General features: G+C 42.6%; 1 protein-coding gene and 1 pseudogene across 1 annotated transcript; one reads left to right on the top strand and one right to left on the bottom strand.

Annotated features, from left to right (window-relative positions):
• Positions 1-1,791: 1,791 nt before the first annotated feature.
• LOC142596561 (uncharacterized) lies at positions 1,792-3,615 on the bottom strand (annotated as a pseudogene).
• A 6,322-nt stretch (positions 3,616-9,937) lies between these two features.
• Positions 9,938-14,129, top strand: LOC142596562 (uncharacterized). The gene is given in 5 exon segments (XM_075725745.1): positions 9,938-10,048; positions 10,530-10,709; positions 10,818-11,431; positions 12,469-12,786; positions 12,788-14,129. Coding segments are annotated over 5 exon segments (2,565 nt in total).
• Positions 14,130-16,518: the final 2,389 nt, after the last annotated feature.

A 16,518-nucleotide genomic window follows, 5' to 3' on the forward strand; every position in this document is an offset into this window, starting at 1 on the left:
CTCTGTTTTATGGCAAAACCGGCCTTCAGAAGGATTTGGACTATTTTCTTTCCCTTCTCAAAAACTTCTTCTGCTGTATTGCCCCACACAATGATGTCGTCAATGTACTGCAGATGTTCTGGAGCTTCACCCTGTTCCAGTGCCGTCTGGATCAGTCCATGGCAAATGGTGGGGCTGTGCTTCCACCCCTGGGGCAGTCGGTTCCAGGTGTACTGAACCCCCCTCCAGGTAAAAGCAAACTGGGGCCTGCACTCTGCTGCCAAAGGGATGGACAAAAACGCATTAGCGATGTCAGTTGTGGCATCCCACTTGGCTGCCTTTGACTCCAGTTCGTATTGAAGTTCTAGCATGTCTGGCACGGCAGCACTCAGCAGCGGTGTAACTTCGTTCAGGCTGCGATAGTCCACTGTTAGTCTCCACTCCCCGTTAGACTTTCGCACTGGTGTCACAAATGCAGGTCTGTGAATCCTGCTGATTATGTCAATTCACTATGAATGAATGACTTTACACAGTTTGATTTAGTAACAGTTAGAATTTACTTGTAGCGAATTGCAGAATTTGATTATAATATTTTCAGTAGCAGTCAATCATCAATGATTAATAAAGTGATTAGACAAAATTGATCAAAACAGTGACTTAGGTACAGATTCGAAGATGGCAAGGTTCACTCTATTACTACATAGAAGCACATAAAAGAGAATTAAATCACAATGAGTTAAAATTATTCATAAAAGATTGCGTATATATGGAATAAAGGCAAGGGGGGGGAGGCCCTCCCGTTGAGTCACGAGGTTCAGAATAGACCCCCTTGCTTTCTAAACTCCTTCTCAGAGAGGAGCCTAGGTGCGGCTAGGTCTAGTCCTAGTCTCAGACTTGGTCAACGGTTTAGGAGAGTAATGCTATAAGAATAATACAGCAGTATAAAACTCCCTTTAAAATTAAATCATACATCTACAAACTACTTAAATTGATTCACGCATGCACACTCACAACTATAAATGCATATATGAAAAAGGTATACCTGTTAAAAATTCCCCTCGAGTTTAGTGAAATACTCGCGTCTAATGCCTTGGCATTTCTCAATGGGCGAGAGCAGAGCCTCGAGGAATGAAGAATTTCAGCAGCCCAGGCTCCGTTGTCGATCTCCGGCAATGAAGTTCTGGTGGCAGCAGACTTTCAGAATCTGCTAGTTTTCGCTGACTCTGAGAGACATTGCGATCAGAGGGAGATGCTGGTGCGGCTCGCAGCGGTCCAGGAGAGCTCAAAGGGCCTCACTTAGGACTGCCGTTTATAGGATTGTGAGATGGTTGACTTGAATCACCAGTAAATTTCCATCCGAGCCACAATTCGGGTCGGCTTGTTGCTGGAATTCCAGCAACGATGATATCACCCTGTTTCAAGGCTGTCCGGGGTAGCTGTTTGTTCTTGCTCCCCTCGTTAGCCATAATATGAATGTTGATAAGGACAGGGCCGCTCTCTGCTCCAGCCATGTAGGAGTTTCTGGTACAATTAAGGGGCGCTTAACTGACCAGCTCGCTACACAAAAGCTGCAGCCTGGAATTCCTGAGACTGTAAAGTTGCTGAAGTGAAGGGGAAAAACAGAACAGAAAAACAGGGGAGGGGGGAGATGTACCACTGCAATCCACCCGATGACTAAAGTCAATCCATCTCACCCACAGAGTGGCGGTGTGGTCGCCCCTTGCCTCTGTGCCTATAAACAGATCAATGCCATGTTCCAATTATGATTTTTGAGGGAAATTTTTGTTTGGTCTACTAAATTAGTAAATTTGATTAAACAGTTTCATATATGCGAGGAGGTGTTAGTAACAATGTTAGTTGTCTATCTATTTTCCACACTTTAACGTATAAGACTACATTCAATAGCAAACACAATACAGTAAAAATAAGTAAAATTATAGTAGGGTGTAAGAGGTGATTCAGAATCCCGGTTGCCGTTGGTGACCATCCGAATAGGGTATCCCACCAGTGATGTTCCCCGTCTTTTCTGACCTGTTCTAGAATGCGATGTATCCTTTCTGTGTCATGATGGATAGTAATCAGAGTCTTTTGTCCATTGATCTGAATTCTTTTTAGCAGTCGATCCAGGTCACTGTGCTGCAACAGTTTTTTCTCCAGTGCGAGATTCATTCTGATGGGGGTAGGTGATAAGTTTTGATACAGCATATAGTTAGATCGTAGCAATTGATGGGTTAAAGCAGGAGCTGAATAGTTAAAGTCACATCCTGTGATGTGGATAAAATTACAGATACAAGTGTTCAAGTGGTTGTATATATCTATAGTGATGTCATCTACAGATATAGAGTCACAGAGGGTTCTCATACAAATGCATCCCTGTCTAGTGTATATAAGTATGGTTTCGGGGGCCTGATTGGGATGTATTTCAAAATGACAGACACTCTGTTCGGTGTCGAGACAAATGTCTTGGGCCTTAATAGTATTACTTTCACAAATAAACCCCTGTTGTTCTTGTACAACACATGCATCGACATCAATAGTTTGCCACTTATTCTCAGTTTGTCAGGCCCATACTCTATGTTTTAAGGGGTAAAGTACAGCTCCGTTGTAGTTTAATCCCAGCGCAATGATTGGGTAGATGGTGTATACCGAAGCATTGCGTATTGTCAGTATGAAAGCTGTGACTTTACTGTCAGTGGGGTTGTAGGTAAAATTGATTAGACGCCACCAGGATTGGAAGTCTCGTTCAAACTGGGTCGCATTATCCCAGATTATCTTTCGAATCTCGGTAGGTAAGGTTCCCTCCTCTCCTTCTCTTATAATTGTTGTTACAGTAGATTGTACCCACCATTGGGCCTGAATACAACTAAGAGTGAGGGAGAGATTGGTTTGAGCTGTGCCTAGTGCATCCATGATTAGTTGGTGATCCTTTTCATTAATCCTTTCCCACTCAGGCAATATGCCAGCTATGAGCCATTGATTAGTACCTAGCGTGGACAGAGAAGACTGTAAGGGGCGTTCTAATATGCTCAAATAATTTGCTGTTGTGCTTAATTTATTCATGAGAATTTCAGCATCTATATTATTCAAGACTCCCAATCCTGCTCCTATAATACTTGTTACATCTCTCTTTATTTGCTTTGGGGATGTGAGGGTTTGTTTATGTAACCACGTTAACCATCCTGTATAGGATGTATGTAAGAATGGTGAGCAGGTAGGCTTAATTGTAGAGATATTGGTCTGCATGAGGAGTTCCACCTGTTTAAGGGACCATGATGGGTTAAATAATATTCATTATTGTCCAGTACTTTTGATCACATACGGTCCAATTTCAGAAATTTGTGGGGATAGTGATTTTCTATTCGTCACAATAGGGGCAGGTGTTATTGTACCAGGGTCAGTAATGCCTATTTTGAATCTGAAGGATAGCCCTATATTATAGCGAGCCCACAGGCAGACTACAAGAACAGGCTGTGTTAGAGTAAAATTGTACCAACAGTCCAGGCTTTCAGGGGCACAAAGTTTTACATCCTTTCCTGTTGGGTTTGATGTGATGTGGGACACAGAGATCTGAGATGCCTTTTCATGGGCAGACCCATTGACCACCCGGCATCCTATTTTGATTTCTTCCCCTTTCATCCCCCGCAGTCGAGGAATTTTACCGACAGCGTCGTCTTCCTCCCAGCTCCATTAATTTTCCATTCATTTTCCATTCATACCTTGGTTCCATGCATTACCACAACGGAAAGGTTTAAATTCCCCGTATCGGAGTGTATTCCCATACTTCCGGTATACTTAACATGAGCTCGAGACCATGGCCACTCTGTTGTTCCTTGACCACAGGCAGGGAGGAGTGACATTGCCAGGGTTTGGAATAGTAACTTGAATATGACATTTTGGTTCGTCATCCCGGGAAGGGAAAGCTGCAAGAGAGGGAGAAAAGAGAAGAAAACTGTTTCGGCGGGGAGAGTCCGAACGGGTTACCCCTTTATGATACTGGATAAATCCACCTAGTAGTAATTCTGTGTTTTGTACCATTGTTATCAATAGCTTCCCAGGCCAGTGTACCCCGAGGTTTAGTCAGAGTCATAGGTACATTTCCAATTTGTGGTAAATTAACCATAACTGGTTGACCAGGTTGAAATGTTATTGAGTATTTTCTTCCATCAGCAGAGGGAATATTAGGCTTAGTCTCAGCAAAGAATGCTCGACTCACTGGGCTTCCAGTGGGTCCATATCGGTTATGTAATTGGTGAATTATTTTATAGAGTCGAGTATCCCACTGTGCCTTGCAAGGTTCAGGGCTTCTTTTTAATAAGCCATTAATTCTTTCTACTATGCCATTTGATTGGGGGTAATATGGGGTGTGAAATACCCATTGAATTCCTTCCTGTTTTGCCCATTCCTGTACTTCCTTGCATGAAAAGTGTGAACCGTTATCACTTTGGATAGTGTCAGGAGTAGGTAGACTTGAGAACCAAGATGATAATCTTTGTATTGTGTTCCGTCCATCAGCTGTTCGACACTTAGTTGCCATGAGCAAGCCAGAGACTACTTCTACTCCTGTGAGAATGTAACAATATCCTGCAGAAAGTTTAAGTGGTCCAATATAATCAATCTGCCAGGTAGACCATAAAGGTTTTCCTTGTTTGATATGTAAGGGGGGAGCTTTGGCAGGGTGATCTGCACGTAGTTTTAATTTGCATTGGGGGCATTCCGTAAGGATGGCTTTGCAGGTTTTCCTGTCTAGAGGCCAGCCTTTGCTTTGTGCAGCAAAGTAAAGTGCCTCTGCACCTGTGTGGCCTAGTTTTTGGTGTAGCCACTCTCCTAGACGGTACCACTCAGAATTTGAGGAGCTTTCTATTTCTCTCTCTCTAATCTTTGCCAATTCATCTACCCTTTTGTTCCAATTTGTAGCTGGGTTTTTATTTTTAGCATGGGCCTTTACCAATCCCATCTTAAATGGAGATTTTCTGGCTATATCTAATAATAATTGCCAGTCCTGGGTTCTCCAAGTGCTGGGATCTGTTTACTTCCCAGTTTAGGGATTCCCATTGACAGAGCCACTGGGTGGCACCAGCCCACACAGCATAAGAATCTACATATATCACCTTTGCTCCATTTTGTGCTGCTAGAACAACTGCCCTTAATTCCCCTACTTGTGCACTGCCTTCACCCTCTTCTATTACTTGTTTGCCTGTGGTGATTTCTAATGCAACAGCCCTATACTGCCATTTATCATTTATTCTTTTTGCTGAGGCATCAGTAAACCAAATGTTTTCTGTTGGTGTTCCCTCGATGAGCGGAGGTGCATCTGAAATTGGTGAGGGCTTAAAAGGTTGTTGTAATGCCAATGGGTCTGCATTTATTGGCATGGTTAGCTCAGTTGGTTAGAGCATGGTGCTAATAACGCCAAGTTCACAGGTTCAATCCCTGCTCACTGCAGGGGGGTTGGGCTCGATGATCTCTCAAGGTCCCTTCCAACCTAAAGTATTCTATGATTCTATGATTTGTAATTTGGAGATCTTAGTATGTCCTTCAGTTAATTCCATTTCCTCTGCAATGCCCGTCAAGTAGGCATACCACTTCCTGACTGTAGGTTTTTGTGCTACTCCTTCAGGGGGGGCAGTTCCCTTTAGAATTGCTCCTAATAAATTAAATGGGCCTCTTGTTTGTATAGATTGGTTTTGGTGTATTTTTTCAGCTTGTTTTACTGCTCGGACTAAGGATAAAAGTCCTTTCTCCCACTCAGAATATCTCTGTTCTGTTTCTTTAAATGCGGTTGAGCTGAATAATAAAGGTCTTTTTGGTCCATCTGGGCCAGTTTGGAATAGATTACAGTAAGTACCATGCTCAGCAAAGCCCCATTCTGCTATAATAGGGTCATGGGGGTGTACAGGTCCCAGTGATTGGTATGTTTTTAATTCCTGTATTAGAGTTTTAACTGCCTCTTCATGTTCTAGATTCCAGTTCCATGGTTTTCCCTTTCGTAAGAGTGAATAGAGTGGGCGAGCAATGATAGAAAATCCAGGTACATGTTTCCTCCAGTATCCTAAAGTACCCATGAGTTGCTGTAATTCTTTCCTAGATTGGGGCATCTGTGATTGCTCTATTTTATTTAGAGTGTCTGGTGGGATTGTGGCACTACCTGCAATCCACCAAGTACCTAAAAACTTTACCTCTCTGCTTGGTTTCTGACATTTCTCAGGTGCGATCTCAACTTCTGCTTTACGTAATGCTTGCCATACTGCAGCTGCTGCTTGTCCTACCTCCTCAGGGGAATTCCCCCCAATTAGAATATCATCTATATATTGGTATAGTTTCACAGTCTGGGGAAGTGTAACTGTTTGTAACAGTTCAGCAAGTGCAGCATGAGCAATTGTAGGTGAGTGTTTGTACCCCTGAGGGAATCTGTTAAAGGTATATTGTATGCCTTCCCAGGTAAAGGCAAATTTCTCTTTATCTTCCTCCTGTAAGGGAACCATGAAGAACATATCTTTTACATCTAGTGCTGCCATCCATGGGTGTGCAGCTGCCTGTAATGTAGCTGTTAAGGTGGCAATATTAGGGACTGCAGACGTTAGTGGAGCCATATTGGCATTCAAATGCCTATAATCAATTGTCAGACGCCATCTCCTGTCTGGTTTTCGTACTGGCCAGACTGGTGAATTATATGGGGAGTGGGTTCTGGAGATAATTTGTCGGTTTTCTAAGTCAGTTATGACTTTAGAAATTCCATCTCATGCTGTAGCAGAGATCAGATATTGTGGTACATTAGTAATTTTTGAATCAGGGAGGATAGGGGCTGCGTGGAGTAAGTGCACTGTAACTTCCCGATTTTTATCAGGATTATGATTAATATTTGAACCAAAAGACCATATACTGCCATCCGGAAGGCGCCAGATTCGGCCGTTCAAAATATCAAAGCCTAAAATATTTTCATTGTGATCTTTTACTGCAAAATGTGTAGATAACGTGCGTTTATCGCCTGGGAGCCATAAATTAACCTTTGCAGTTTGACAAATAGCACTTGCTCCGGTTACTCCTGTTATCTTAACCCTTTGCCGTCCGGGTCGTATACCCAGCTTCTCGGCATCATGTTGAGTCAATATTGAAATTTGTGCTCCTGTGTGTGGAGTAATTGCTGGAGGTGACTTAGACATTAGACTTAGATAAGGGACTCAGAGGAGCACCATGGCACCAATAAGCTGCATAATTGATACCCTGAGCCAACAAACTGTCATGATTTTGACAAAATGCTGTCCTTTTGGTAAACTTTGCTCATTATAATATCATTATAATACCAAAACACACCTCCATCCCAAAACCTACCCGCCTCTAAGGTGAGACCACTCCTCACTGAGCCTGCGCTCTGAATTTTTCTGAGCCTGTACCTTTAAAACGAAGCGAGAAAGGTTTACACCAATCGTAACAAAAGTATGTATGACTAGAGTCCCTCAAGCTCCACCTGAAAGGTAAAAATACTATAAATTGGCCTAAGAGAGAGGGGATGTTAGGGAAGATACCATCGTGTACTACTCTGACCTCTGGGATCAGTCGACGGGCTGAGCCTCTCTTCCCCCCCATCGGGACGCCTTTGGGTAAGAATCTAACACTTGGTTATACCAAGTGCCCCCCCACCCCGGGAAACTTAGAAACCTCTATAGAGTCGCTTTTATGTCTTTTGATGCATCTGTGTTATCCAAAGCTTTGGTATTTGCATGTGCCTTGCAGTCAGTGAATTTATCGCCGGTAATCCAAAGAACCTGTGTGTCTGTTGCTTTAATAAATTGCTTTGATTCATTGGTCTAGCGTGATAGTGGTCATTGAACGCGAGCAGACACTTTAAGTGTGGCCGTGGTAGTTCATGCAGCACAACTAGACGAAAGGTGCCTACGTGATTTGTGAATCCGTAATCATGATAGTTCAGTGTACTGAACGCGACTGGACTTATAACGATAAATTGGGGACCTTCCAAAGCCTCTCTTGACGCAACAGAAAAATTGGCGTAGTCAGCAGGATTACCATGGATAATCTGCTGCAAAGATTGAAATGAGCCCCTTCCCAGGCTGGGAAGGAGTGGGCTCAGAAATTTTGGAAGGAATGGGCTCAGAAATTTTGGAAGGATGAAGAGAAAGTGGTAGAACGTATTGAGCAGTGTCAGGCGGTGCAGAAGTTTGGAGTGAAAAGGGGTAAAGATGTGATTTGTGCAGTGTTAGGAGCTTGTTTGTCTTGTGCTCGGCAAGAGGCTAAAGAAACCCCTGCTCCCAAACTAGTTTCTGATGTAGAATATACAACCTTAAAATCGGAAAATGAGGTGTTGAAGTCATCATTGGTTTTTGAGAGGGAGACAGGAAAAATGCTAGGAACCCGAGTTGATAAACTTGTGAATGAGAATAATAATCTCAAACAACTGCTGGAAAGGGTTAATCGGCTGTTAGATCAACCTTCTGCTACCGTTAAGCATAGTGCAAGCTCTGAAACTTGGGATGGTGATATTTGGTTTGACAGTGATGATGATGAGGTCGAAGGGACCTCCGATCCTGAGCCTCAGTTGGTTTCTTTACGACCTTTGATTAAAACTGAGACCACTGTTGGTGATGGTGATGAAATCCGCACTACTGTGCGAACAATCCCATGGTCACCAGCAGAGCTGATTAAAATACAGGAGAAATTCTCAAGGTGGTCAGGAGAATCGGAAGTCGAGTATGTGTGTCGAGTTTCTCTTGAAGGAGGAGATCGGATTATGTTAAGTGAAGAAGAAGCAGGAGGCTTTTGGGGACCAGGAGTATTTTTAACTACCACGCTGGGGGGGCATAATTATTCCTTAACTGCACGGGCTGCATACTGGGCTGGTGGCATAGATCCTCAGGAGAGAGGGGAACCCCTGGAGATTAAAGCCACAGGCTATTCTGATCTGGCTGCAGCAGTACAGAAAGCAGCCTGCATACAAGCAATATATGAAAGAGATGAGTTAAGGAAATCCCCGATGTTAGCCCCTATCGACCCGGCGCGATTAACTCCTCTTATTCGTGGTCTCCCTGATTGTCTGAAGATGTTTGTAGCAAATGCCCCTAGATATGTAGCTAGGTCCATTATAAAACCAGAAGAAACTACTGGACCTCGGGGTGGAGTAGGGAATCATATCCAAATACCTGTTAAATCCCTAAATGAACTCTCCACAGCTATCACAAAAGCTGCCTGTATCCAGGCTATCTATGTATGATCGTGGCCCTCTTGACGTTCCCATATCAGACGTCATAAATCATGGGCGAGAAATGGGATGGGGTGATCCATCTGTTGAAACTGAAAATCCTGGTCATAACATCAGACAAATTAACCCATTAATCATCAACCTAGGGTTACAACAATTAATAAAATTCCTAATAGACACAGGAGCACAAATTTCTGAGAAGCTGGGTATATGACCCGGACGGCAAAGAGTTAAAATTACTGGAGTGAACGGAGCAAGTGCTATTCATCAAACTGCAAAGGTTAATTTATGGCTCCTGGGCAAAAAATGCATGCTGTCTACCCACTTTGCAGTGAAAACTCATAATGAAAATATTTTGGGTTTTGATGTTTTGAATGGCCGAACCTGGCATCCCCCAGACAGTAGTATATGGTCCTTTAGTTCAGGTCTTAATCCTAACCCTGATGAAGATTGGGAGGCTACAGTGCGTTTACTCCACGCAGCCCCTGCACGCCCTAATATTGCAACCTTAATAGCCACACTGCAAGCAGCTGCACACCCATGGATGGCAGCGCTAGAAATGTGCCTATGACTCTGACTAAACCTCGTGGCACACTTGCTTGGGAAACTATTGATAACAGTGGTACAAAACATAGAATTACTACTAGGTGGATTTATCATGTATCATAAAAAGGGGTAACCTGTTCGGACTCTCCCCGCCGAAACAGTTTTTTCCTCTTTTCTCTTTCTTTTGCAGCACCCCGCAGGATGGCGAACGGAAATGCTGTGTTTATGTTACTATTCCAAACTCTAGCAATGCTGCTCCTCTTAGTCTCTGATCCTATTATTGCTATTCCTGTTGGACCCCGAAAAATACTGGTAAATTTTCTCATTGACGCTGGGGCCCAAATGTCAGTAATCACAAATGACACAGCATGAACCCTGGGCATAAGACCTGGCTGACATAGGGTTAAATTCACCAGAATTAGTGGTGTGGAAAAGGAATGCGCTACTGCAAAGATTTCACTCTGGTTGCCAGAGGAACAAAGATTAACCAGAGCAGAGGTGTTAGTTGGTGCCTCAAATACTAACATTTTAGGATTTGATATATTACGTGGATGGATGTGGAGACTCCCTGACGGAACTGTGTGGAGCTTCGCGAGAAATGAAAAAGGATCAGGCATAGTGAAATTGAGTCTGTTGCAGACATCCATACCCCTACCCCCCTCTAAAATCACTAATGTTCGGCAATATCCGCTGCCAGCAGCAGCACTTATGGGGATTGACGGGGTGGTAACGGACATAGAAAAAAGAGGCATTATTAAAAGGACATGATCAATCAAATTCTCTCTCTGCTCAGTTCAGTCAACAGGTAGACAGCCTTACGCGGCTGCGACAGATTGATGTTGTAAATGATAACCAAGAATGGGAGCGTTTACTCGAATGGCTGCGTGTTAAGCATGGTCACACCGGACGGGCCGACTTATATCGGGAAGGGATAGCCCGAGGATGGCCTGTATCAGTTAAACTATGTGAACAAGTAGTAACTGCCTGTTCGCAGTGCCGTTTATGACTTAACAAAGACCATCTGAGTAAAGCGCCGCCCCTGCACATTCGGGACAGGAAAACATTGTGGCACTCTTGGCAGATTGATTATATCGGCCCATTGCGACCTTCAGGTGGAAAAAGATATGTCCTGGTGGGAGTAGAAGTTATATCTGGTCTCACCATGGCTGCTGACCTCCCATCAGCTACTGGGGAAAACACTGTGAAGGGCCTTAAAGGATGGTTCAGCACACTTCCCCTACCAGAAGAGATTCAAAGTGATAATGGCTCACACTTTACAGCTACGGTGGTACAAGACTGGGCCAAGGAAGAAGGGATTCGGTGGGTATTTCACACTCCCTACTATCCTCAGGCAAATGGCATTGTGGAACGCACCAACGGATTGGTTAAGCGTTTCGCAAACACTCATAAACCTGGGTGGCATTTGCGGTTGTATGATGCCATCTACCAGTTAAATAACCGATGGAGCGGAGATGGTTGCCCCAAAATGAAAGCCTTCTGTGCATCTGCTAATACAATCACCCCAAGAGTTCATACTAAACCAGAGGAACCTTCTACAGAATTTTACTCTGGACAACCTGTACTGGTGAAAATGCCTCAGATTGGAATGGTACCAATGGTATTAACTACCCCCAAAAATCCCTATGCATGGGAAGCTAAAGATTGTTCAGGAAAAGTACACCGGATTAGCACCCGGTGGATCTCACCCTCTTTTTAACCCTGCTGGTTAAATACAACCGAGCATGTTTGTTTCTTTTTGTGTTCACAGGAATCTCAAAGAAGACTCCGACTGAAGTGGATGCCCTGGCGTACTGCTGAACCCATCGTATATTATGATTGTTGATTTTGTCAATGCGTGAATATATGATGTGGGGTTTCATTTTAATTCTAACACAACTCCCTTTGATGTGTAGCCAAGAAGACCCAGGATGGCCATGGTCCCAAGCCCATATTCAATACACTGAACTTATGGGAACACGTGCCACCAAAGAAAATTTAAACATAGCTACTGTAGTTATGCATGGAGCCGAGGTATTCTCAAAGCACGAGTGGAGCTGGGACAGTAGATGGCTTCCACTCCTGAAGGGAAAAGCAGGAGAAAAAATCCAAGTAGGGTGTAGAATGATCAACGGATCAGCCCATGAAAAAGTCACATCCGTGAAAATATCCGACGCTTCCGGAGATCCAATAACAGAAAAATCTTGTGCCACTGACAAGTGGGATTGCTGGTGTAATTTTACTCTGGTGAAGCCCACTGTTGTGGCTTGCATATGGCAACAACACTGTAAAGGGCCAGGGCTGTCAAAACACCACGGTACAGGGATGTCATTCCAGTTCAAAATAGACATGATTGAACATGATGATCCTTGGAGCCATGCATTGTCACAATATAGTGCAAGCTTTGGAACACCACAAAACAAAAAGGATTTAAACTTATCCACTCTAGTTATACATGGAAATGAGGTATATTCCAGAGATGAGTGGAGTTGGGATGACTCTCTTCAGATGGCTAAACTTCAGGCCATCCCAGGACAGACAATACAAATTGGCTGCTGAGTGACTAATGGATCTACTTATCATCGGCCGACCGAAATTAAAACACACTACACTGACTCTTCCAGACCGAAAAATTATAATACCGAGTGTTACAAAATAACTGAACCCAATTCGGATTGTTGGTATAATCTCACCTATACCAAACCTATAATTGTGTACTGTCTTTGGGGTTTCAGAGGCACTGAATTACTCTTTGAATTTATGATTGACACGAAACCTCTGCCCCCACAAATGTCTGGAAATGCACCGACTCGGCCTCCCATTAGTCTAACTCCTTTCATCTTCAACGCAGGCCCTTACATAATTAAAAATACAGGTCAGCAACAAATGCTGTTTAATCCATCATACTCCCTCAAATGAGTGGAATTAGCAGTGCAGACTAATATCTCTGCAATTAAGCCTACCTGCTCACCATTCCTGAATACATCTTATGCAGGATGGTCAGCATGGTTACGCAAACGGATTCCCATCTCTCCAACACGATCAAGGAGAGATGGTGATCGGTGCCTTGGGAACGGGACTAGGAGTCTTAAACAGCATAGATGCTGAAATACTTGCTAATAAATTAGCCACAGTAACCAGTGACTTAAGTGCATTGAAACACCCCTTACAATCTTCTCTTTCAGCTCTAGGGACTAACCAATGGCTCTTATCGGACATGCTGCCTCAGAAAGACCACCAGTTGATTGCAGACGCACTTGGCGCTGCCCAAAATAATGTTTCTCTAGCTCTTAGTTGTATCCAAGCCCAACTGTGGATGCAATCTATAGTAGCTGCAATAATACGGGAAGGTGAGGCAGGCACCTTGCCCACTGAAATCTGAAAAGTCATTTGGGATAATGCAACTGAATTTGAGAGAAAATTTCAGTCCTGGTGGTATCCAGTTAATTTCACTTATAACCCTACTGACGGCAAAGTCACCGCTTTTGTTTTAACAATACACGATGCTTCGGTATACACCATATACCCAATCATGGCGTTAGGGTTGAATCACAATGGTACCATACTCTATCCTTTAGAGCACAGAGTGTGGGCCCAACGAAATGGAAACAAATGGCAAACTGTTGATGTCAATGCATGCATTGTACGAGAACAGCAAGGATTCATTTGCGAGAGTAATACCATCAAAGCTCAAGACATTTGTCTTGACACTGAACAAAATGTTTGTCATTTTGAAATACAACCCAACGAAGCCCCTGAAACTTTACTAGTATATATTGGGAAAGGATGTGTTTGTATGAGAACCCTTTGTGATTTTTTATTAGTAGATGACATTACTGTAGATATAAGCAATTACTCAAATATTTGTGTTTGTAACTTTACTAAAATTGTAGGATGTGACTTCAGTTATTCAGCTCCTGTTACGTCTTATGAACTGCTACGATCTAACTATACATTGTGCCAAGATTTACTACCTACTCCTATTGGAATGAATCTCACATTGGTGAGGAAACTGTTGCAACACGATGAACTGGACCAACTGCTAAAACACATCCGAAAAAATGGACACAGAACTCTCATCACTGTTCATCATGATGCTGAGGAGATATACCATGTTTTGGAAAGAGTGAAGAAAGATGGAGAACACCATTGGTGGGACACTCTATTTGGATGGTCACCAACCACAACAGGAGTTCTAAATAGGATGCTTCACCCTGTAGTTGTTTCACTAATACTTGCTGTATCGTGTCTTATTTTAACCATTGCTTTATATTTTAAGCTTTGGATTATGATGAAACATTTGTCTCATCTAGTATCCCCACCAGATGTGTATATACTTGACGATCCTCACTACAAAAACATATGTGATGCACCCAATACATTCCAAATATCGTGAAGCTTGAGTGACTATAGTCACGGGGTGGATTATGTGGAGTAATTGCTGGAGGTGACTTAGACATTAGACTTAGATTTATGATTTCAAGAAAGGCACAGCATTGAAGAAGCTTTTCGGGTGGAATGCAGCTGGATGCAAGGAATCTATCCCACAGGGAGTTCCCTAAGCCTGCAACCTTGGATGTCGGCAACATCGGGGGAGCCTGGTGCACTGGCTCTGAGGGGAGTTGCCCAGAGGGAGGAGTGGTGTGGAGACAACACGGCCCAGCTCTGAGATAAGGGACTCAGAGGAGCACCACGGCAACGATAAGCTGCATAATCGATGCCCTGAGTCAACAAACTGTCATGATTTTGACAAAATGCTGTCCTTTTGGTAAACTTTGCTCATTATAATATCATTATAATACCAAAACACACCTCCATCCCAAAACCCACCCGCCTCTAAGGTGAGACCACTCCTCACTGAGCCTGCGCTCTGAATTTTTCTGAGCCTGTACCTTTAAAACGAAGCGAGAAAGTTTTACACCAATCGTAACAAAAGTATGTATGACTAGAGTCCCTCAAGCTCCACCTGAAAGGTAAAAATACTATAAATTGGCCTAAGAGAGAGGGGATGTTAGGGAAGATACCATCGTGTACTACTCTGACCTCTGGGATCAGTCGACGGGCTGAGCCTCTCTTCCCCCCCATCGGGACGCCTTTGGGTAAGAATCTAACACTTGGTTATACCAAGTGCCCCCCCACCCCGGGAAACTTAGAAACCTCTATAGAGTCGCTTTTATGTCTTTTGATGCATCTGTGTTATCCAAAGCTTTGGTATTTGCATGTGCCTTGCAGTCAGTGAATTTATCGCCGGTAATCCAAAGAACCTGTGTGTCTGTTGCTTTAATAAATTGCTTTGATTCATTGGTCTAGCGTGATAGTGGTCATTGAACGCAAGCAGACACTTTAAGTGTGGCCGTGGTAGTTCATGCAGCACGACTAGACGAAAGGTGCCTACGTGATTTGTGAATCCGTAATCGTGATAGTTCAGTGCACTGAACGCGACCGGACTTGTAATGATAAATTGGGGACCTTCCAAAGCCCTCTTGACGCAACAGAAAAATTAATGGTCAGGCTGGATGGTGCTCTGAGAAACATGATCTAGTTGAAGCTGTCCCTACTCATTGCAAGGGGGTTGGACTAGATGACCTTTAAAGTTCCCTTCCAACCCAGACTCTTCTATGATTCTGTATCATTCAAACAGAAGCTATCAGAAAACTTAAGTCAAAACTTATATCATTGTTCTTGTAAACTCAACCCATAGCTTCATACATACTACCTGGAGTCTTATGGTGAATGGCATCATCTGTTACACTTGAAAATCTGACACCTGCTCTCAGTTCTGAGGCAGTGACCACTTCAGGACACACTGTTCAAACTTCGGAGTCACTACAGCGTAATGAAGCAGTTCTTCATATTCATCTTGTCACAAAGTGATGACAAATAATTATAAGACTACAATTACATTTCTAAAAACTAGGTATATGTAGGAAGGAGTAGAAATTTTTCTAGATAATTTTGAGAGTATTTTTTTTATTTTGGTGGAAACTAAGAGGATTTCCCTTAAAGTTGCAAAAGCAAGCTTGCTCTTACTGCTTAGAAGCCAGTTATACCAGTTATAATAATTTATCTTTCTCTTATTTCATGTTCATTTCGATTACAACTAGATGCAGTGTAATAGTTACACAGAAAGACTTTGCTAGATGCCAGAATTAGATACTGTAATAGGCACCTTAAAAACATGAACTAAAATAGTTCTAAATCATGTAAGCTATTAATCACCCAATTGCTATTACTGCAAAGGAAAAAAAAATAGTATGTATTTTTACAGCCATGACAAAGATGCTACTGAGCAGAGTCACATTTCACATTCTATAACATTGCAATGCCTTTGGTAGGAGTTTTAAATCCAATCATCAGAAGACATTTGATTACCCAGTATTTTCTTTAGATTAGATATAATTATTCTCACCTTATATTATGCATATTTAAAATTATATAGGTATAGTGAATGTGTATATATAACTAATAAAAAAGCTTTCCTATTAATGAGTAAGTTATAAACCAGTCTAACTGGTATGTGGCATTATACTGTGTACCAAAGTAAGCCAGTTAACTTTTGTTTTGAAATCTCCTGATTAAACAGATTTTCACAATGAAAGTATTTAAAGTTCAATGTGAAACTATGAACAATCTGTCTTATAGCTTAAACATACAATCCATTCCAACAGTAATTCATTTAAAAAGTTCCAGTAGCAGTTAAATGCTGAAGCTGATCAAAGTGACTAATTAAACATTTGGAAAAAAACGCCAGTTAGAAAGTATTAAACCAGGCCACTAGCAGTAGT

This window comes from Pelecanus crispus, chromosome W, assembly GCF_030463565.1.
Source record: "Pelecanus crispus isolate bPelCri1 chromosome W, bPelCri1.pri, whole genome shotgun sequence".
NCBI lineage: Eukaryota > Metazoa > Chordata > Aves > Pelecaniformes > Pelecanidae > Pelecanus > Pelecanus crispus.